The 22,547-nt window shown below is 45.6% G+C and overlaps 2 protein-coding genes, 1 long non-coding RNA gene and 1 pseudogene across 10 annotated transcripts; 3 read left to right on the forward strand and 1 right to left on the reverse strand.

Moving 5' to 3' along the window:
• Positions 1-4,828: 4,828 nt before the first annotated feature.
• LOC112900874 lies at positions 4,829-7,708 on the forward strand (annotated as a pseudogene).
• Positions 7,709-11,341: 3,633 nt separating this feature from the next.
• LOC112900167 lies at positions 11,342-15,597 on the forward strand. Its single transcript, XR_003230152.1, has 3 exons — positions 11,342-11,660; positions 13,619-13,722; positions 14,233-15,597. It is a non-coding gene; the product is annotated as an uncharacterized LOC112900167 (long non-coding RNA).
• LOC112900165 (G-type lectin S-receptor-like serine/threonine-protein kinase B120) lies at positions 11,919-15,577 on the reverse strand. 6 transcript variants are annotated; one of them, XM_025968938.1, is made up of 7 exons: positions 14,308-15,577; positions 13,599-13,697; positions 13,326-13,507; positions 12,997-13,207; positions 12,656-12,893; positions 12,405-12,555; positions 11,919-12,319 (listed from the first exon to the last, which is right to left on the reverse strand). In XM_025968938.1, the coding sequence occupies exons 1-7, from the start codon at positions 15,575-15,577 to the stop codon at positions 12,017-12,019; spliced, it is 2,454 nt and encodes an 817-aa protein (XP_025824723.1). In that variant the 3' UTR covers positions 11,919-12,016. The 6 variants fall into 6 exon arrangements, with proteins under 6 accessions (XP_025824723.1, XP_025824721.1, XP_025824722.1 ...); XM_025968936.1 differs by having other exon boundaries at positions 12,997-13,225; XM_025968937.1 differs by having other exon boundaries at positions 13,326-13,510.
• A 2,514-nt stretch (positions 15,598-18,111) lies between the features above and the next one.
• On the forward strand, positions 18,112-22,087 carry LOC112900403 (G-type lectin S-receptor-like serine/threonine-protein kinase B120). 3 transcript variants are annotated; one of them, XM_025969240.1, is made up of 7 exons: positions 18,112-19,733; positions 20,286-20,372; positions 20,473-20,654; positions 20,745-20,955; positions 21,044-21,281; positions 21,389-21,539; positions 21,631-22,087. In XM_025969240.1, exons 1-7 carry the CDS (start codon positions 18,380-18,382, stop codon positions 21,931-21,933), a joined length of 2,526 nt encoding a protein of 841 aa, XP_025825025.1. In that variant the 5' UTR covers positions 18,112-18,379; the 3' UTR covers positions 21,934-22,087. The 3 variants fall into 3 exon arrangements, with proteins under 3 accessions (XP_025825025.1, XP_025825023.1, XP_025825024.1); XM_025969238.1 differs by having other exon boundaries at positions 20,286-20,384; positions 20,470-20,654; positions 21,631-21,933; XM_025969239.1 differs by having other exon boundaries at positions 18,114-19,733; positions 20,286-20,384; positions 21,631-21,933.
• The last annotated feature ends 460 nt before the right edge of the window (positions 22,088-22,547 follow it).

Below are 22,547 nucleotides of genomic sequence, written 5' to 3' on the forward strand. Positions count from 1 at the left end.
GATATATGCTTTTTATTATGCAGATGATCTACAGTATTGCATTATTATGCACGCATGATGCCCCCTCGCCGCCTTGTCAAACACGCGCTTATTTAGTTCCACGGCACGCCCCTTTCAGCTCAACACGGACCCGCTTGAGTCCTGTTCTATCTTCTTTTGGATGTAACCAAGTGCTTTGGACAAACTCTCCCTCCCTTGCATTGCGTACTTGTCCGGCACGCCATGCCATTGTCTTGTTCGGGTCGGTGGGGAGAAGAAGCTAAGGGCAAAATCCTCGCCCTCACAGTCCTCAGAGACGAGCAATGCCTCTCTGGATGAGTGACTTTTCTTGCGTCAGACAGGTGATCACGACGAATAGGAGGATGAAGACGGGAGAGTACACCGAACCATTAGGCCTTTTTTGACCTTTGGCCTACGAAGCCTGGAGAAAATAGTGTACATAGCTGAATAACACTTGGACCTTACGGTGAGCGTTCTGCATACGTCTTGGCTCTGAGTTACAGTGTGACGAGTGGGCGTGTACTTGGGATTTTCTGCCCGTCAAATCGAAACATGGCTCTCATCAGATTGATGGGGGGGGGGGGGGGGGGGGGGTAGGCCAAGCGTAGGATGGCGAAGTCTGCAATAATTCAAATACTAGTTAATCAAGAAAGCGAGGACGACGTCGACCAGATTAAGAAGCGCCGAAGAACCGAAGAAGCTAAGGGCAGACGCGGACCAGATGAATGTCACGGGAGCAGGCGTCAGTGATTGATCGATAGAATGACCCTCACAAGCAACACTGCAGCATGGTCCGTATCCGACGACATGGCCGGTCTCACGCGGAGTTTTTGGGGGTCAATCGGGAGTCAACAAGCCAAGCCAAGCTGGTCTAGAAGGGATGAGTATCCACTGCAGTACTTGTGAGACCGGAATAGGCGATCAGAGAGGGTGAATGGGAGTCTTTAAAAATTCTCCGAGAGAACAAAGCCTATGTCCCAAAATCAACCTGACACGTATTTCTTCCAACCATAAGGGTGACACAAGCCAACTCGTGATGAGCTCACCCTAGGAGCGGTTAGGAAAAGCTCAATGCAATCGGAAGCAAATATCCATAGTAAGTCAAAAGCTAAGACTCACCAAAAAGCCGGACAAACGTTTCTAAAAAGATTCACAACAGAACTAGAGATCTCACTACTAGGCATGCAAAAACTCGAAGTAACTAGCAAGATCAAAAACTAATTAACATAAGCTAGAGCATGCGAGAATTAACTAAGATTAGTAATAACAATATCTAATAACTTAGCAAAACATGTGATCTGAAAGTAAATAACTTGAGCAAAGGGAAAATGCAAACCAAGCTGGCATGCTGCTGTGCATAGGCTGCCTGGCTCGATGGCCTGCTGGAGCGGCCTGCTCACGCTGGCCTGCCAGGCCTGCTGCGCCCCGCCTGGTGCTGGGCTGGCAGCACGCCGGCCTGCAGTGCCTTGGGCCGCGGGCCCAGCAGCTTGGTCCCCTGCGCTGGTGCTTGCTTGCTCGCTGGAGCTGGCCACCCGCGAGCGCCACGCGCTGCAGGCCGCCGCGGCGGCAGCTGCGCCGGCCGGGGCTGGCTGCCCCCGCCCGTTAGCCACTGCGTCGCCGCTAAAGATGGCAACGGTTACAAAATATTCACGTACCCGCGGATAGCAGGGCGCGGATACGGGTTTGCATTTATGCCCGCGGACGCAGGCGCGGGTACAACCTTAAACCCGACGGATATCCGCTAACGAATTTAAAAAATGATATCCGCATCTGCAAACCCGCCAAATCCGATTTAGCGGCTAATATGTGGGTCCAAAACCAACTTCATTTAGGGTTTATATTAATGGTTTATGTTAATACGTGATATATCATGTATTATGTATGAGACTAGTTCATTTATATGCTCATATTTATTTGTTTGCTTAAATAAATGGTGTTTATTTGTTGTTGAAATGTAATATGTGCTTAATTTTCTAAAGATTGCGGGTACACGGGTGTGCCCGCGGGTATGCGGATATCCGCGGATAGCGGTTACGGGCGTCGTTTCGTGCCCGTGGCGGGTTGCGGGCGCGGGTGCAGGCATGAATTTTAGTACGCGGGTACAGGTTTACAAAATTAGTATCCGTCCGGATTTTACCCGTTGCCGTCTATAGTCGCCGCACGCCATGCTGCAGGTCCGCGCACCGCAGCCCCATAAAAAGGGGAAGGCAAGAACGAAATTCGAAACTTCAAATAAAAAATACTCCCTCAATACTCAACAAATCGAAGTGAACCTCGAGCCATAGATGCACGACGTCAAGGACTAACAGATCCATGATGAAGTTTGCGAAAAGATGGAGCAAAACTCATGAATCGAAAATCGCAAGTAAATACCACCGAAAATCACAGAAAAAGAAAAACGCAGGGAACAAGAGGATGAACAACAAAATCACTCAAATCTTGAAGCCCGGAGGACATAAGGGGGTTAGGGCCTCCATTCCCATAAAAGTTTTAGCACAAATACTAATCCCAAAATTAGAGAAATTAGAGAGTACGTAAGTAAAATGAACTACGGTTACTAACCAAAATTACTAACCAAAATTAGAAAATAGCCATGCCCATCTATTAATGGTCCTCGTGAAAGATGAAAATACCCCTGCCCTAATGACTACCGTACATGTCCATGCAGGGGCAAAATGATCCAACTTTTGGTAGAGCCATCGCACGGACATGCCGCCTTCATGGCTTTGCTTCGCCTCGACGCAAGCTTCGCGATGGCACCCCATATCCTCCACTTCGCCAATCCGGCCGCACCGGATGCACCTCTAGTTTTCAGGTCCAAACCAGGAAATCTGCCTGCGTGGTGGTTTTGAGGCCCAAACCACCCAAACGTTCATCTTCCCTTGGTCGCCACGTGACCACCTTGGTGTCGACGCGTGTCCAGTCTCCGCCAGACCTCTAACGCCTCCGTCCTGCTTAACTCGACGGACCCCGTCTTCATCCGTCCATATACTCTTGCTCCTCAGTGCATCACGTGGACCGCCCGTGACTCCATCCAGACTCATCGGATCCGATCTCTTAGTCCAAGCCTACTCGCGTTCATCCTTCACTGTCCTTGGTCCATCAGCATGAACCTTTCGCTTGACCTTCACCACATCCGACGACCGTCACGTCGCATCCTATGCCTGCGCATCACGAGCCAAGAGATATAAATTCACGCAACGTTGTCAATCACTCATCATTCAGAGTTAACCACCATTGGTCCACAGTACTCTATAAGACTTGTCCCACTTATGCATGGATTTCAGTGCGGTCGGGTCCGTATTTAAGTGGGAACGAGTCCCTCTGCATTACTGTAGATAAACCGTTTCCGTCTAGAAGAACCTAGCACACATCTGCCACTGATGACGAGGCGGTGGGCAGAACCAATGAACGAAGTTGGGGATGCGAGGCCTCACCGTGGATTGTAGAAAAATCAACTTACTGGCTGCCATCCCTCTCTCGTGTCCCGTCGTAGTGCCGTATTAACAGTAACAGATAATTTATCCCTCTCTCATGTCCTGTCAGAATATCGTATTATCAGGAACAAAAATTTATTTAAGTGAGATAATTTTTTTTATATATTTAGAATAATTATATAAGCTCACGGAACAAAATTTTATGACTCCACCATCTTGTTGTTGTCATTTTAATCAAAATGGATCAAAAATTCAAAATTTTATCACAGTGGAACAAAAAAGTATATATTATCTAAAACAAAACATGCAAACTTGCAAATACACCTCCAATCTCCACCATCTTATTATTGCTATTTTAACCGAATAAATGGAGCAACACTTTATTTAAATAAAACAAAAAATATATATCTTGAACGAATCATACAAACTTGAACTGAATTGGAAGGAGATGACATTTTTATGGAAAGTTAGAAGGAGATGATAGGAGGGCAGCTTGGCACCACATGATCGGACTGGATTATATCCGCCAGATACTAGTGCCAATCTATACTTTTAACTACTACAAAACCCGCTAATAGTCCTGGGTATGGGAACTAAATCCGGATCTATCCGGATCATTAGTCCCGTCTTCCACACCCAGACTAAAAGCTGAGATCTCTTGCCTCACAAATAGAGTCCTTACCACTCCACCTACGCAACATATATGAATCTAGTTAGGATGCACCTTTTTAACTATTCCGTGAAGAACCTTTTAGTTCAGAAGTAAATAGTGATCCTTTAATCCCGGTGACAAACTTCCCCTGACCCTTGACTTCTAGACCTAAGACCAATGCTAAAATTAGTCCCCGGCCTAACGCCGGCCGAGACTAATGAAGGGGATCGATGTCCCCTTGTGTACTAGTGAATACTACTTCTATCATGAGATCCATCACCAATCCACTTCTCAACCAAACATCCTTACATGAACATTTCTCCAGACCACATTTTGTGTGGATAATACTTTGTAGGGGGCAAAGTTGGCAGCTTTATAGCAATGGCAAGATGAGATGGAGCATCCTTATTTAATTCTATTATTGGCAGGGCAGAAAGTTCATGAAACTCCAGATTTCCAGTCATATATAACTACTGGATGTGACTTCTCCTGGCATACTACTAAGCAGCCAAGCATCATCCACAAGCTTCAGTCAGTCAGCGCGGGTGACCAATCATCGTGTACAAAACTTGCGATGACATGCATATTGGCATGACCATGCAAAATTATTAGTATCATATACTAGACCAGTAGTTAGTGCTAAAATATGCAACCAAATAGCGATTAGCTGGCACCTCATCTCAAAGCCAAACTTTATATTGACTGAAGTGAGTATAACAGTACAGTCTCTCGTGAGACCATGAGGTTTCTTGTGCAAGGACAAGAAGTGTCATCAGCTATGGAGGCAGCAACCATCAAATTTCTCCACCTTCTTGCCCTCATCTTCTACGTGCTGCTCCTTCCCTCTGCTGGCAGCACCGCGCCTGACACGCTCAACAATGGCGGCAACATCACCGACGGTGAGACGCTTGTCTCTGCCGGTGGCTCATTCACGCTGGGGTTCTCCCCGGCCGATGCTCTTAGCAGCAAGAGATACCTCGGCATCTGGTTCACCGCGTCCCCGGACGCTGTCTGCTGGGTGGCCAACCGTGACAGCCCATTCAGCAACACCTCCGGCGTACTGGTGATCAGCAGCACGGGTGTCCTTCGCCTTCTCGACGGCGTCTCTGGCCGGACCGCGTGGTCGTCAAACACGACCGGTGCCTCTGCCTCCGCGGTGGCGCAGCTGTCTGACTCCGGCAACCTGGTCGTGCGCGAGCAGAGCAGCGGCGCCGTCCTTTGGCAGTCGTTCGACCACCCGTCCAACACCTTGCTCGCCGGCATGAGGTTCGGCAAGAACCCACAGACCGGCGAGGAGTGGTCCCTCACGTCGTGGCGCGCCTCGAACGACCCGGCGACGGGGGACTACCGCCAGGTGCTGGACACCAAGGGCCTCCCGGAGTCGGTCTTGTGGCAAGACAGTGTCAAGAAGTTCAGCACGGGCCCGTGGAACGGCCTGCGGTTCAGCGGTATCCCGGAGATCGCGTCGTACGCCGGGAATTTCTCCGTCCAGGTTGCTGTCCGCCCCGACGAGGTCGCCTACGTCTTCAACGCCACGGCCGGCGCGCCCTTCTCCCGCCTCGTGCTGAACGAGGAGTCGAGGACGGCGTGCTGGAACGGCAGGCGTGGGACCCGGCCGGCCGGACCTGGATCGTCTGGATGCAGTCGCCGAGGGGCGTCTGCGACAACTACGCCAAGTGCGGTGCGTTCGTTCTGTGCAACGAGGACGGCGCGGCCACGCTGTTCTGCAGCTGCGTCGTGGGGTTCAGCCCCGCGTCGCCGTCGCAGTGGTCCATGAGGGAGACCTCCGGCGGGTGCCGAAGGGACGTGCCGCTGGAGTGCGGAAATGGCACAACGACAGACGGGTTCAGGGTGCTAAGGGGAGTGAAGCTCCCCGACACGGAGAACGCGACGGTGGACATGAGCGCGACGGTGGAGCAGTGCAGGGCGAGGTGCCTCGCCAACTGCTCGTGCGTGGCCTATGCCCCCGCCGACATCCGAGGAAGTGGCAGTGGCTGCGTCATGTGGAAGGATGGCATCGTTGATGTCCGGGATCTAGAAGATGGGCAGGAACTCTACGTGAGGTTGGCAAAGTCTGAATTAGGTAAGCACACAGCTAAGGAGAAGAGGAGAGCTATGGAGAGAAAGAGAATCGTGCTTCCAGTGACGCTGCTTGCACCATCTGCGTGCATGTACCTTGTTTGGATATGCAGTCTTAGAGGTTGAGCCACTTCACTTATTTTCCTGCAAGGCCGGCATCGAAACAACGATGCCCATAAGAAAATGCGTGTTTATTGAGCGCGTCGGATGAACTTGGTGACGAGAATCTCGATCTTCCATTTGTTTGCTTTGGAGATATTGTTTCTGCAACGAACAATTTCTCTGAGGATAATATGCTCGGACAAGGAGGCTTCGGGAAGGTTTATAAGGTAACCGCAACAAAATTTCTACAAAAACACAGTAGTAGTACTAGATTTTGGCATAGGCTTGTTCAATTTAATCAAGTATGGCAAAATCATGCAGGGTATGATGGAGGACAACAAAGAAGTTGCAATCAAAAGGCTTGGTAAGGGTTCTAGACAAGGAGCAGAGGAATTCAGAAATGAAGTTGTTCTAATTGCCAAATTGCAGCACAGGAACCTTGTCAGGCTTCTTGGTTACTGCATTCATGGAGATGAGAAGCTGCTGGTGTATGAGTACTTATCTAACAAAAGCTTGGATTCCTTCATTTTCGGTATGTTTAAAAACTAATTGTAAAGAAAAAGAATGAGTAGTCATCATAATTACCACTGGAATTTGCAAGTTTATAATTCCATTGTATATAGATGCTGCAGATAAGAGGGTCCTTGATTGGGCAACAAGGTTCAAGATAATCAAAGGAATATCTAGAGGACTTCTTTATCTCCATCAAGATTCAAGGTTGACTATTATTCACAGAGATCTCAAATCGAGCAACATATAGTTGGATACACATATGTGCCCGAAGATATCAGATTTTGGTATGGCAAGAATCTTTGGTGGACAAATACCAATCGAGTTTCGGGACATAGTGAGTAATTATCGATGTTTAGTTTCCTATATTTATGAAAAAAATTATACTTAGTATACTAACATTTTCTTATGTAGTGGTTACATGTCTCCTGAGTATGCCATGGATGGTGCATTTTGAATCAAGTCTGATACATATAGCTTTGGTGTTATACTCTTGGAGATTATAACTGGTGTGAAGATCACTTTAGCTCGCTTCACGGGCTTTCCGAACCTATTAGCTTATGTAAGTATGGTGTCACACTTAATGTCTTCTCAATACTATAAAAACTTGCTGTAATTTTATCAAATTAATTTCATCGGTTCCGGCGTGGAGCTTATGGCAAGATGGTAAGGCAATGGATCCGGTGGACTCATCCCTTCTTGAGACATGTTCGCCAACTGAAGCTTTACGGTGCATCCACATAGGACTGCTGTGTGTGCAAGACAATCCAAATAGAAGGCCGCTCATGTCATCGGTTGTGTTCATGTTGGAGAATGAGTTCACACACCACTTTCAGTCCCAAAACAGCATCCAGAAGCCCAAGGAACAGGAGAAAACACCGGCAGCTCTATGAACGACATGAGTGTCACAGTGTTGAATGGGCGGTAGATGGTTAGGTTATACATTTATCTGTCACTACGTATGTGTGAATCACTTTGTTTTGATACAATTGTACTTCTGTAGCATATTCATTTTTAGAATAGTGACATATTGACATTGTTTGAGTGTATCTCCTTATTATTGCATGGAACTGTACTTCATTTAAAAAAGATAAGGGTAGCTTTTGCTGGCAATATGAATGGCATGAGAGTAATAACAGTAATCTCTATCTCTATCCCTATCTCTAAAAGACGGAATCTGCGGACAAGCTCGAGCTTCTCATTGGACCAAGTCACCTATATTTCTTGACCATCCGATCTCTAGCCTGGTTCAATCCTACCGTCCGTCCGTGGGCACCATAGATGAGTCTGGAACCTTCCCGAGGAGACTTCGTCTCTGCTGCTCCTGCTATCGTCGCGACCCTGCTCCACGCCTGGCACTCACGGCCACAGCGGAGGCCACCCGCACGGCTCAAGTTCGAATCTGCGATGACGACTCGCTGAGGGGGCGCACGGCCAGGGGCGCTGCAGCCAAGGGCCAGGTGTTGTGCGGCCGGCTGGCCTTGCGCGAGACATGCCTGCGTGGCCCCATCGGCCTCCTTTTGGTCAGGAAAGATGGTGCACCTCCCTACCCCGTGCGCGAGAAGGTTCATGATATGTTGATCCATTTTCTAGCCAGTGCCTCCAATAACTAGAAGTAGGTCAGCTATCTTAGATGTCTGATAATTTTAATCTACCATCATAGTGCACATCAGGTGTTCGATACATGTCCTTTGAAGAACAGTGTCTCACTTCCATGTAGATCAGATAATGAGTTTTATTTGGATTAAAGCTCATTTGCACTACAAGCATTATCCATATAATATTATTTGTTCTTCTGTGCTCTTGAACAGCACTACGGTCTAATTAAAAACAATGGCCTTTTAACTTTTAAGTAAGAAAAGATCAACAGCTTTATGCAGCATAGATCAAAGATATGTACCTGTTCATTCCAAAGTACTGTTTAAAAAAGTTCAAATCTAATAAATTACTATATGCTGACCAATTAACATTCTGCACCATCTCGAATTCATCCTGCTAAAATTCATTAGGAAAACTTCAGTAGTTGAGCTACCATAAAATGTTGTGCCTTTGTTACCCATCTCATGTTTCAATTTCAGTACCTTCTTAGGCATATTATGTGTACAAAGTTCAAAGACAATATTATTGTGTGCTGAAACCTTTGGATTCAATCCTGTTTGAGAATCAAAAACGTCACACAATAGTGTATATCAGCAACGCAAATATGATATTCTGACAGTCTGATACTATTCCTCAATGTTTCTGCATATCACCCCTTCAATGTTAGAGAAATTAGTGATACAAGGCATGACTTTTAGTTCAATGATCTAAACTGCAACAAGTTAAAGCAGATGTCTTAAGCTTTGCAAACAGGGTTGAAGCCCCTGAAAAGACTAAGTGGGGAGCAATCATGTATTGTAGTGAAGATTAATAATATCCCTCAAAGCAAAATGCCAACGTTTCATTTCCACTACATGAGTTGCAGAAAGGTTTTGGGTGAAAATTTAGAACACTGTTCCACTGAAGAACTGCACAAAATTTAGAGGCTGGCAACAAATGCAAAGCCAAAGATGATACAAGATTGACCCAGCACATCCTATACTTTCCCTGACCCAACAATGAAGTTTCTTTCCTTTTTCGGTGTAAAATGGTTGACTGTACAATTCATAATTTCTGTAATTGTAGATGCTATGAAGTTTTGGGTGATCTATAATCTTAATTATCATGCAACAAATACTTTATTCTGCTTCTACATGTGATGCATTATTGCAAGTTGTACGAGAAGGAAACAAGTTTGTGATTAAACAGCTTCTTCCAAAGCTGCTCACACTATGTGCTAATGGTTTGATCTTTTACCATGCTACTACCCCTTTTCTAATGTTTGACAGAGGAAATCCCATTAAATTGCCATTATGGAGTGCAAAAGCTCCTAAATTCCAAGGTATATGAGAGACTCTTCAGTTGCTCTAGCATATATGATCCAATAAGTATGAAATGTTTAATATAGCTCAAGCATATAATGATGAAATGTTTAATACAGCTCAAGCGTATAATGATTAGCCCATCACAAAAATTCACCATAATTGGACCACAGAAACTGTAGCTATGAATTAATTATAGAAAAAGTATATATCTAAAAGTATAATAATTTTTTTATTAAATTGTATCATATCATATGTTCACTGCATAGATCTACTCACGTGGAGTCGAACAAAATTAGATTTTTCATTTTATGATTTTTAACTTACTATGGTTTTTTAAAGATTCAGTCAAAATAAATATAAAAGAAAAAAGAAAAAATGTTCAGAGAAACCAGCTAGGGAGGTTATATATCCCGTATCGCGAGTTCGAGCAGTTCAGACGGACGGTTTTATTGTCTAGGAAGGAAACGTGGATTCGTGCTAAAGTTTTGGGAGGTAGTGAAGAATTTTTCCAAATCAATTCATGACTGGGCCATAACAGTCATAAGATGGGCCGCACGGGACAGGAGGGCCTTGAAAGTGATTTTTTTAAAAAGGGGTTAAAAAATTAAATTTGAAAAAGATGCTGATTTGGAAAATTTCCAAAAATGGAACACCTCTCGCCCATCCAACAGGAGGGAGGTGCCAAATCTTTTTCTAGTCCCCTCCCGAGGGCCTCTTCGCGAATAAAAAAAGTCTTTTCACGAATAAAAAACTTTTCTTATTCGCGAAGAGGCCCCTGACGCGGCCGCGGGGCATTCCGCCCGCCTAACGGGCGGGAGGTTCCCCTACAGTGCGGGTGCGGGGCCCATGCCCTCTCCCATGCCGCACGCTGTGCCTGGCCTGTGCAGCATGGCTGGCGGCGTCACCCACGCACGCCGCCTGTCCTCACCGGTCACCGCGGGAGACCCGGAAGTCGTCGGCGCCACACTCTGTCCATCCGCGCCTCGCCACGGTCCGGTCCCGCCTCACGTGACGAGGCACGTACAGTCATCTTCTTCTGCCCACACAGCAGACAGTTATAGATATATATATGTATATATATATATATGCCTGCTGCGTCGACCTGTCCGCCGTGCATTGCAATGCAACGCAACGCACAGTCATGTCTCGCGAGCTGTGCACTTTACCTGCGGTGAGCCGACAGGCGGGCAGGCAGCTAGCCACTCTGCTTGCTGCAGCACACGCGAGGTAGGCAGGTAGCCCCGTGCCCATGCCCGTGCATGCCGGCCACTACCCCCGGAGGAGGAGAAGTTACTCGACACACCTGTTGGCTGTTGCCCATGCTGCGCGGCGCCGCACAGCTGGCCGGCATGTTGCTCGCTGCGTGTATTTACGCAGTGGCTCCCTTCCTTCCTTGTTCCAGGCCCGCCGCATCCATCGGCAGCTTTCCTTCCCTGCAGTTCGCGCTGCGATGGAGCATCGAATCGAAGACATGGGCCCCACACCCGCACTGCAGAGGCACCTCCCGCCTGTTGGACGGGCGGGATGCCCCCTCTTCACGAAGAGGCTCTCGGGAGAGGACTGGTACCTATTTTTGAAAATTTTCCAAATCAGCATCTTTTTTAAATTTAATTTTTTAACCTTTTTTAAAAAAATCCCTTGAAAGTGGGAGAGGGCGGTCTAGTCCTAGGCCCATCTGAGCGGGCGCCGCCGCGCCGGCGCCCGTAGAGGAGCCGGGAGTGGGCGGCGGCTTTGGTGCTCGTCGAATCGCATCGCTCGATTCGGCCGGCGTTCGCCGCTGCCCGGTGCAACGAGGCGCCGTTGGGGGAGCCAGCGCTCGGGGGTCAAAGCGGCGAAGTGGCGGAGGCTGAGAGATTAGGTGGAGGAGCCACTACCAGGCCGCCCTTCTTCCTATCGTTGTACAGCTACATGGGCCCTTGAGGCCTCGCGCCGCCGCAGTTCGACACCCGCGTCGCATGGTCGCCATCTTGAGGCCAGGTACTACACTACTGGTCTACTATTATTCGGGGCTATGCTCTAACCTGTCTGCTTGCTTCTGGTGCCGTGGGGTCGATGAATATATAGGACTTGCATGTTATTGCCTTTCCTGCTTAGTTAATTTTAGAGGGGAAAAAACGCGTGCTACACATAATTCTCATATCCCTATGCATCATTTGCAGGTTTTCCTTGCTGTAAACTTCAATTCAGTATGTTCAGTACAGTAAGCTCACAGATATCCTTTTTGAAGACTGTAAGTTCACATATGTCACAATCACCTATGCTGAAATTCACTTAACCCTACACAGTTTGTCAAAGACTTGAACATTTACATAGTAAAGGTTGGTGTTAAACATCTAGCGTCCCTCTAGTGTTGTGATGATCAATGCATTCAGAGAACCTTCCTTGTTTCTCCTTGTTTCTTCTGTTTCATTATTCCTCTGTGCAAAATACACAGGCTCCTTCGGTGCTGGAAGCAATGTTGTTTCATTCTCTAACATAAACACAACTGATGACATGAGTGGCCTTGCATTTGGATTGTCTTGGACACACAAAAGTCCTACATGAATGCACCGCAAAACTTCATGGGCCGGACAATTTTCAGCAACTGATGAGTCCACCAATTCCATTGCATTTCCATCTTCCCATAATGTCCATGCCTGGGAAAATGTAGATCTTGTCTCAATCAAATTAATATGGTTCTGTGTATGCTATTAAACATTTTGAGTGTTCCGAACTACTTACATAAGCTATAAGGTTTGGGAAGTCCGTTATGAATTGAGTTGAGATGATCTTCAAGCCACTTACAATCTCCAAAAGAAGAACACCAAAGCTATATGTGTCCGATTTGACAGAAAATGCACCACTCGTCACATATTCAGGAGACATGTAACCACTGCTTAAACAGTTTTCAACATTAAAGGAAGCACAATTTGAATTAGACTTGAGTATAATAGTTGCATTATTGAGCATTGAACAGAACATGAACTACTCACTATGTCCCAACAACACGGGTAGTGTTTGCTAGTTGCTGGTTTCCACCAAAGATTCTTGCCATACCGAAATCAGATATTTTGGGACTCATTTCTGTGTCCAACAGGATGTTACTTGCTTTAAGATCTCTATGAATTATTGTTAATCTTGAATCTTGGTGGAGATATAGAAGGCCTCTTGCTACTCCTTTAACTATTTTGAACCGTGTTGGCCAATCGAGCACATGTTTTCTTGAATTGTCTTCCAACAAGATCAGTTTTGAACGAAGGCTATCGTTAGTCATCATGAGTATACTTTCGGTGAATGTATGAATTGCAATATGTAATCCAGAGTCAGTGCATACCAAAAAGGAAGGCATCCAGGCTTTTGTTGGGCAAGTATTCGTAGATCAGTAACTTCTCTTCTCCATGAATACAGCAACCAAGTAGTCTAACTAGGTTTCTGTGCTGTAGTTTGACAAGTAGAACTACTTCGTTTCTGAATTCATCAATACCTTGCCCGGAACCTTGACTAAGCCTTTTGACAGCAACTTCCTTGCCACCTTTCAACATTCCCTGCATGATTGCATCCTTCTGAATTGGAAAATGATGGAAAACCCAATCTTTCTTCTGCTTTAGCTATTCTTTTTAACGCATATTGTCATGTAACTATTACTGTTAAATTTGTCATTACCTTGTAAACTTTGCCAAAGCCTCCTCTTCCAAGCATATGGCAGTCAGAGAAATTGTCAGTTGCAGCAACAATGTCATCGAAGCTAACAAATGGAAATTCTACATTTTTGTCTCCAAGTTCATTGGAGGTGCCCAAGTATCCTAGCATCAGTTTCTTCTGAATTTCCTCTTTTCGCCATTTACCTGCTGATTGCGATTGATACCTTCTTCTTAAAATTTGTACAGAATAACATCGCTTGTTGAAAACAACTAAACAAGGCACTTATTATTGTACCTTTGAATTTGTATATGCAGACAAGGGCTATGCATATGGGGAGCAGCAGGCATGCTGTAATCGGGAGTACAATCTTTACTAGATTGGTCTTCGTTTTAACTGCCACAGTGAAACTTGTCAGAATGTACTGCATCAGTATTTGACTTTTACGAACAAAAAGTGACCTGACTATTATTAACGATACCAAGAAAACTAGAAAGACTATATCTTTTGATGCTTGTTTTTAATTTCAGAGGCACTACTGCAACATTTCTAAAAATCCTTGCTTGATTTCTGTTATTGTGTGGTTGTATTCTTTTTCAAATGATTGTGATCTTTCTGTTTCGTTTTATTGACTACAAAATTGGCATCATAAGCTGCATCATTAAAATCGATAGCTATGATTTCTGGAAACATGGCCCCCGATTTATTTTTAAGAATAACATCTTTGTGTTAATACATATAGGATGGTATTTGATATTTTCAGCCATTTCATTCTGGTGATACATGAAGGAAACAGGGCCAGTCGAGATAGGAAAAACACCTAACATAATTAACGTTTATGAGACTTAAAATGTTGTGTTCTTTAAATCAGATTAGTGAAAATCTTTTTTGAGTGGATGGTACTCATTGTTTTCTTTTGCTTCACTGCTAGATGAATATATCTGTCAATATTGGAGAAACTATCCTCGGATCAACAAAGCTAAGAGGTACAAGAAACAGTGCGTACCAGGAGGGTTGGCAAGCCTGAGGTACAGGACCTCGCCATAGTTGCTGCTTTTCCATGTATCGACAAGCTCCCCCGTCCAAACCAAGCACCTTGACTGGTCGGCCATGCCGCTGCTCAAGTTGGCGTAAGCATAGGCAGTGCACGAGCAATTCCAGCTGCATTCGGCCGCGCACTGCTCAAAGGTTCTGTTCCGGAGGAGCACGAACTTGTCAGGAACTCTCATCCCGGGCAGGGCCACGAAGTGACTTCCCTTGCTGCACTGCAGCGGTTCTGTTCTCCGACATCCTCTGGAAGAGTTGAGACCTACAGCCTCGAAGCCCTCGAGGCAGTGGCATGCCGGGGCAGCCTCAGTGAAGTCGCAGTAGCCATTCGGGCCACATGAGTCATAGAGACCGTAGCCGCCTTCGGGGCGCTCAGAGATCACTGTCCATGATGACGAATTGCTGTCCCAGGTCAGGAGCTTCATGGTGCCTGTGTGGTCAAGCATGATCCGCGAGTACGGTGAGCCGCCGGAGACCACAATCTCAAGGTAGAACTCATCCCCTTTGTTGACGATGGTCTGGTACACCATGGAGCTGGGGCTGCTTGGGTACATGCCGCCCAGTACGCCGTTCCACACGCTGATGCGGCAGTATATCTTGGCCCCGTTCCAAATGATCAACTGGAGGTTTGAGACGGGGTCGAGGCCGAACGAGAAGTCTCCGGTGGATGGGTCATCAGGGCTCCTCCAAGAAATCAGGCGAGCCACCGCACGACCCCTGTGGATCAACAAGAACTCCATTCCTGGGAGGATGGTGTCAGTCGGGTGATCGAAGCTCTGCCATATGACCGATGTGTTAGGCAGTTGGAGTACCAGGTTCCCCGTGTCGCGCAGCACCAGGAAAGCGCCGCTGTCGTGGGCAGCGACGATGTTCTGTGTTCTCCAGAGAGTTTGGCCTTTGGAATCCGACAGCACTAGGTCAGAGCTGTTGCTGATGGCAAGCGTCGGGGTTGAAGCGGTGGTGGTTGGGTTGTCGCGGTTGGCAACCCACACTATGGTGCGGTTGCGCTTGGGGATGCCGTGGAACCAAATCCCAACATACAAGCTCTCGTTGGAGCCTACCGGGGAGAAGAAGCCGAGAGCAAAGACGCCATTCTTGGAGATGAGCAGGTCCCCGGGAGAGAGTGGCCTTGCGCTTGTAAGCTGGTCATCTGATTGGCAGAAACAAATCAGGAGCAGGAGGATGAAAACGGTGAGGCAGATCGTACCCATTGTGCCTTCTCCGTTCATCTCTGACGAGTCACGAGCGAAGAAAATAGCATCAAGATATATAGTACAGTACATGGTCCAAGTCATAACACGTTTGGAGAACGGACAAATTGGATGGAAATTCGAAGTTGCTGCCGTGTAATGGACTAAAGTATTTGAGAATACCTTGACCTTGCCCAGATTCGATTTCAGAGAACAGTAGTGTAACATTACAAGAAATGGAGGCTACGTGGCATGACGGAGGTGAAGCAACAAGCAGATGAACATAAGATATGGTGGCAGTCTCTGGATTCAGAATAGACCAAATACCAAGTCCACATTCTGACCTCATGGATTAGGACATTAAGGAGCCAGGGAGGAAGGATCTTGACAAAGCAATGGTAACCATACACTTGCTACGTGGACCTCGCACCACTCCATGTCTGCAACTGAGCTGCACGTGCAAAGAAAAACTGATGCTCAGCATTTGGTCGTGAGAACTGAGAAGGCGAAAATGAAACCCGGGTGGCTCCTCAGTCATCACCTTGGACGTCCAGTTTAGTCAGGAGGATTTAGAGTAAACATTAATGTTTTGATATAATGTAGGCTAAATTCCAAATGTAACTGAAGCAAACCCTCTTCCAAGAATCTTAGGAATTTGTAACTGAGATTATATCATACTATAGGTGCAAAGAAAAAGGTTCCTCACCTGGATCGGATCCGCTGTACCCCTCACGCTGGACTTCGCCTGTTGGGGTCGAGGGAGGTGGAAGGAAGGGTAGACCCATAAAAATTACGAGTTAGGAGATGTTTATGCCAATTCGCATAAGTTTTTATCACCGTGATGTCCCGCCTGCGGGTCAAGCTGCTAATGGTTCAATAACCGAACCAAAACCGCCCCACCCTGTAAATACGAATACTTGTTCCATCGATCCACCCTACCTTACTAAATAGTTTCTAGTAAAGAAAATGATGATCTATATTTCTACCTCTACAAGGTATGCCCAGGATTTTTATTGAAAAATGTAGTGTGAAAAATATATAGCTATTTAAATATATTTATTTACTGCCAAAGTAAAAAAAGTTTAAAGCTTGTAGACTGTAGTTGGTCATCGAGAATATGGGCCTGATTGGTTTGTGGCCAAAATCTGTCCTACCAAAAATAAGGGCTGGCCAAATCATGGGCATGCCAAATTTATTGGCCAAAACATGGGTAGGAATTTTTGGATAGCACTTGGTTGGGTGCCAAAACATGGGCAAGAATTTTTGGATAGCACTTGCTTGGGTGATAAAATACAAGAGCCAAAATTTTGGCCACCGACTGATTTTGATGTCAAAATACCTATGCCACTTGCTACTGTCCATGATTCATGCTATCATATAATATTAGAACATGTCATTTACATAACAACCGTTAGGGCCTACTGATGATATATTTACATATTATACAAATGAGTTCATGACGTCCAGCCACCTTGATCAACACAAAATAATACTATGCTGGAGGAGTACCTTTCTTGACCACCTACAATAGTTTTACGTCGCACAAGTTACAGAAACATACTTCTGTCAACCGACAACACTTCCAAAATAGCATAAGCAAATGCATGGATATGATGTCCACCTAGAGCACGTCCAAAATACCAAAAGCTGCAGCATCCATATTCTCTCAGCACTACCACTAGCACCATATATACTCGGCACCTAAGTAATCAGTCACCCAAGTTCCAAATGACTGATCAGATGCAGCATTCAAGTAGTTGCGCAAGTACATCTGCTCTGGCTTGGAAAGCAAGGTTGCAACATCAACCTTATCCCATGGTGGGAAAGGTATATCCTCGGTACGCTTCCAAAGATTAGCACAAGGATCAGCAGGTGCAGGGGCACTGGATGGATGCAACGACAAAATTGGCCAGCATGACAACAGTTGATACAATTTTATCATTCTCTAATGCTTTGGCACGTTTTTCTTTATGCTTTCTTCTTCATAGGCGATTTCATGTTTTTGCGCTTCAGAAAAGCACTTGTGACGATAAAAACAAATAACTGATCAAGGCATTACTTCTATCGAAATCAAACGGATGGCAGCAGCTTCACGGTCGACATCGACCCGTACCAGCACCATAGTAACCGGGGCTGACTCTGTCGACGTCCTTGCTGTGGTTCATCATTGGCGAGGGCCTGTATCTTTGCTGACTCATCAGGTACTACGTACGTCTCTCCTTGCTAGCTACTCCTACTTAGCTTATTATACCTTCTTCTCCTTGCCTGCTACGTACTACTCATCACATGTTGTAATGGCCACGTGATGATATCAATTCTTAGAACCAAATACCGGAATCTATACTCAAAATCATTGGCGAGGTTCTCCAGTCCAGTCTTCCGCATCCCGAAACTCCCGATTCCTGGAGATCAAAAAAGAAAGAAAGAAACTCCCGATTCCTGAACTCCCAGCTTCAGCATCATCTTGTCACCTGTTAGCCCATTCCAGTGTAGTACACCAGTCGGAGGTGCTCTAGCTCCTACAGTGAAGGTTTCCCTCTCACTTCGCCATCTCTCTAACTCAACGGTCCCATCTTGCTAACTCTGTGGCGGCAGATTTTCTTCTCACGTCGGCACTCTCCATCGAGATGTTCCAAGGTTGAATTGTTTCGAGCTTCAAATTGAATTGTTCCAAGGTAGTGCGTTGAAGTTTCATTCTCGCCCTCTCTTCCCAGATTCCACGCACGGGGACGGGATTGAATTATTGCAGATTTTGCCGTCCTTATTTCTCCACGTCTTAATTCTATGAGAGCCACGTTTCGATTTGACGCCCCGAGAAAGATGGGAAATCTCAAGTAGAGTATGCATCTATTTCTGCGGTCCAACTGCTCCATGGCTCTATGCTACTTTCTTCCCTCTTCAGAGGCAAACAAATCAGAATTGAAGAACGTCATGGGCAAGGCCAACCTCCATGTTTTCTTCCTCCTGTTCTTGATCTTGAGCTGTTTCTGCGAGTCCAACAACCAACTAACACAGCCAAAATCACTCTCCCCCGGCGACATGCTCATCTCTGAGGGGCGAGTCTTTGCTCTTGGCTTTTTCTCCCCAACCAACTCCAACAAGAGCTTGTACCTTGGAATCTGGTACCACAGCATCCCTGAGCGCACCGTCGTGTGGATCGCCAATCGCGACAGCCCAATCTCCAACCATTCATCCGTGAAGCTCAGCATCACCAATAGTTCAGAGATGGTGTTGTTCGACTCTGAAGGACGCACTGTCTGGAAGACGGCGAACACCACCACCGCTGGAGGTGCTGACGGAGCTGTCGCGGTTCTGGACGACTCAGGTCACTTTATGCTCCGCTTGCTCAACGGCACGGTCGTATGGCAAAGCATCGATCATCTCACCGACACTATACTTCCAAGCACGAGGGTCTTGCTGAGCTACAAGGCACAGGTGGTTGGACGCCTCGTTGCCTGGAAGGGCCCTGATGATCCATCTAGCGGGGACTTCTCCTCAAGCATCGATCCCAGATCGAACCTTCAAATCTTCATCTGGAAGGGGAGTTTGCCGTACAAACGACGCTATGTTGTCAACGAAGTTTCAGTATCCGGCGGCACATACCAGAGCAACACCACCTCTGTCGTGTCTGAGTCTCTCTTCTACAGGATGGATGAGCTCTACTACGACTTCACAGTCTCTGATGGGTCACCCTACACACGCATCTTGCTCGACTACAGAGGCAACCTGAGCCTCCTGAGCTGGAACAACACCACGTTGTCGTGGAAAGTTGCTTTTGACACCCCCAGTTACTGTGACATCTACGCCTCTTGTGGCCCGTTTGGTTACTGCGACGCGGCAGCTGTGCCGACGACATGCCGGTGCCCTGATGGGTTCGAGCTCGTCGACAGTCTCAACTTATCCAGAGGATGCCAGAGAAAGGAAGCGCTAAGATGCGGAAAGGAGAACAATTTCATGACCATGCCTAACATGAAGGTCCCTGACAAATTCTTGCACATTAGGAATAAAAGCTTCGACCAGTGTGCGGCCGAGTGCAGTAAAAACTGCTCGTGTATGGCGTACGCGTACGCTAACCTTAGAAAAGCTGGCACTATGAGCGACACATCGAGGTGTTTGGTTTGGACAGGGGATCTCATCGACATGGCGAAAGGCAGCCTTGGAGAGAACTTGTACGTCCGGCTTGGCGAATCTCCTGGTACGCGGGTTCCGTACACCTCATCCAGTCATCCTTCTTTCACCAGAAGTTGCATTAGTGTTTAGTACTTCGGTGTGACAGTGTGTTGTCATCGCTACTCTATGGAATGTTTGTAAGATACTAGGAAGATGGAGATTGCTCTAGAATAATTTATGATTTAGTTGAAATTTGAGCAGAGCCTGAATGGGTTTAAAACCGACTTGCATCAAATAAACCATAGCAGCAACCATTTCTCTACTCTGTGCTAGTTTCAACGCTATCAAAGTAGGGAAAAAAAAAGTATAACAAATGCCAAACCTTACTTTTATTTTTGCAGCAGTTATTGTGCATGAGCATACGTAACGCAACCTGACTAAACTTACCATGATATCAAAAGCCTATCAGTTAATGTCTTGCATGTTCTTCAGTGTTCACAACAGGTCAGTATCTATTTAGATTTAAAGTATTCGCAGATCGCTCATGGAAACCTGTGCAAGTAAACTCACACAATTGCAAACAATGCTTTCTGCTTCCTGCAGTAAGTTCTGACGACATATTTTTCCACTTACACAGTTCAAAAGAACAAAAAATTCCTGAAGATCTTACTGCCAATTGTAGCATGTCTGCTGCTACTAGCATTCGCAGCCCTTGTCTGGAAATGCAAGAGAAGAGGTACAAAGAAAATAGGTCTTGTTTTAAAAATGCAGCACTAATGCATAAGTGTTTAGGGGAAAGAGTCCATTGATGTTTCTACTAGCAGGCAAACAACAAAAGAAGAAAGTCCAAAAGAAAATGATGCTAGAGTACTTGAGATCTACTGATGAAGCAGGGAACAAGAATATAGAGTTTCCATTTGTTAGCTTCAACGACATTGTTGCAGCAACAGACAATTTCTCTGACACCAATATGCTTGGCAAGGGAGGTTTTGGTAAAGTTTACAAGGTACTAGCAAAAAGTTTCACTTGATTGTTATATTGATAAAAATTTATATATTCTGTAACTGTTTTTTTTATTGTTATATTGATCATGCAGGGAATGTTGGATGGTACCACGGAAGTAGCTATTAAGAGACTAAGCAAGGGTTCTCGACAAGGCACGGAGGAATTCAGGAATGAAGTAGTCTTGATTGCAAAACTGCAGCACAAGAACCTAGTTAAGCTTCTAGGTTGCTGTATTCATGAAGATGAGAAGATGCTGGTTTACGAGTACTTGCCCAACAAAAGCTTGGATTACTTCCTCTTTGGTACATTCAATTTCTATTTTTTCGTATTGTTTACAAAACTCAACAAATAAATATGCATATGTGCCTTGTTCCATATCATTCTTATCAGACTCTGCAAGAAAATCAATGGTTCAGTGGCCGACAAGGTTCAAGATAATCCTGGGAGTAGCAAGAGGAATTATGTACCTCCATCAGGACTCAAGATTAACTATAATTCATAGGGATCTCAAAGCAAGCAACATTTTGTTAGATAAAGAGATGAGCCCTAAGATATCAGACTTTGGTATGGCCAGGATATTCTGTGGTGATCAGCACCAAGCAAATACTAACCGGATTGTTGGGACATAGTAAGTAACACCTGCCCTGTCAATTCTTCATATGGAACTTATTTTCTGGCACTTGTTCAGAACTTCAGATAGTGCAGATCTAACACAAATTGTTGAATTTTGCATAGTGGCTATATGTCCCCGGAATATGCAATGGAAGGTGCATTTTCAGTCAAGTCAGACACCTACAGCTTTGGTGTTCTGCTATTGGAGATTGTGAGTGGATTAAAGATAAGCTCTCCAAACCTTATCATTGGTTTTCCTAACCTTATAGTCTATGTAAGTATTGGGGGTTTTTCCCAGTCCAGAACTACTACATATTTTTTACCCACTGAAATTATTGCTCACCGAAAAATTCGTCTGTGTGCAGGCATGGAACCTGTGGAAGGATGGCAACATAGAAGATTTGGTGGACTCATCTGTTAAGGAGGATTATTGCCTCGATGAAGTTTCACGATGCATCCATATAGGACTTCTGTGTGTTCAAGACAGTCCAAACTGTAGGCCACTCATGTCAGCAGTTGTATTCATGCTCGAGAACAAAACCACGCCACTCCCAGTACCAATGCAGCCTGTGTATTTTTCCTGTAGGGACGCTGACCCTGGAAGGGCTGGCAACGGTAGGGTATTGTCCATGAATGACATGAGCCTCACAACACTAGAATGCCGTTAAATCTTCAACGCCAACTTTTAGTCCATCTGAATTTCATAAATTTGCAACAGTGTAAAGTCTTAGCTTAACTGTATAATGTATATATGAATTCCAGGATAGGTGATTGTTCTACTAGTGTTTGAGGAAGATGTTGAATCATATTTATATTGCCACATTGGTAAATTTCTCATTTCAGATAAGTTACTCCTGTTCAACTACATGTATCTGTTTTCTTTATGTTTGGTTGTTCACATGCTTGCTGAAGTAACTTGTCATCTGCTTGATTCTCGAAAGTGTTCTATATTGGAGTGAGCTTTAAACTAGTAACAGTATATGTACGGACCTTGTAGGGGTCAGAACCTTTCGGCCGCGATTCAATGAAACCTGACAGAGGATTTTTTTTTTCATACACGGACTTACTGACAGTAATCTATCTAAACGACTATAACAACAATTACTTGACAATACGCTTACAGGTCTGCAGCAGACGTGAGCAACATCTAATCTGAAATATATACAGGACATTCAGAACAACCATGTTTTGACTGCTCAGATGCTACCTTCGGTGCAATTGCGTCAGAGTTTGCGAACAGACGTCCAGACCGTTTCAGTTGAAAGCCTGAAGCCAGCAGGGG

The sequence above is a fragment of the Panicum hallii genome, chromosome 7 (assembly GCF_002211085.1).
Source record: "Panicum hallii strain FIL2 chromosome 7, PHallii_v3.1, whole genome shotgun sequence".
Lineage (NCBI taxonomy): Eukaryota > Viridiplantae > Streptophyta > Magnoliopsida > Poales > Poaceae > Panicum > Panicum hallii.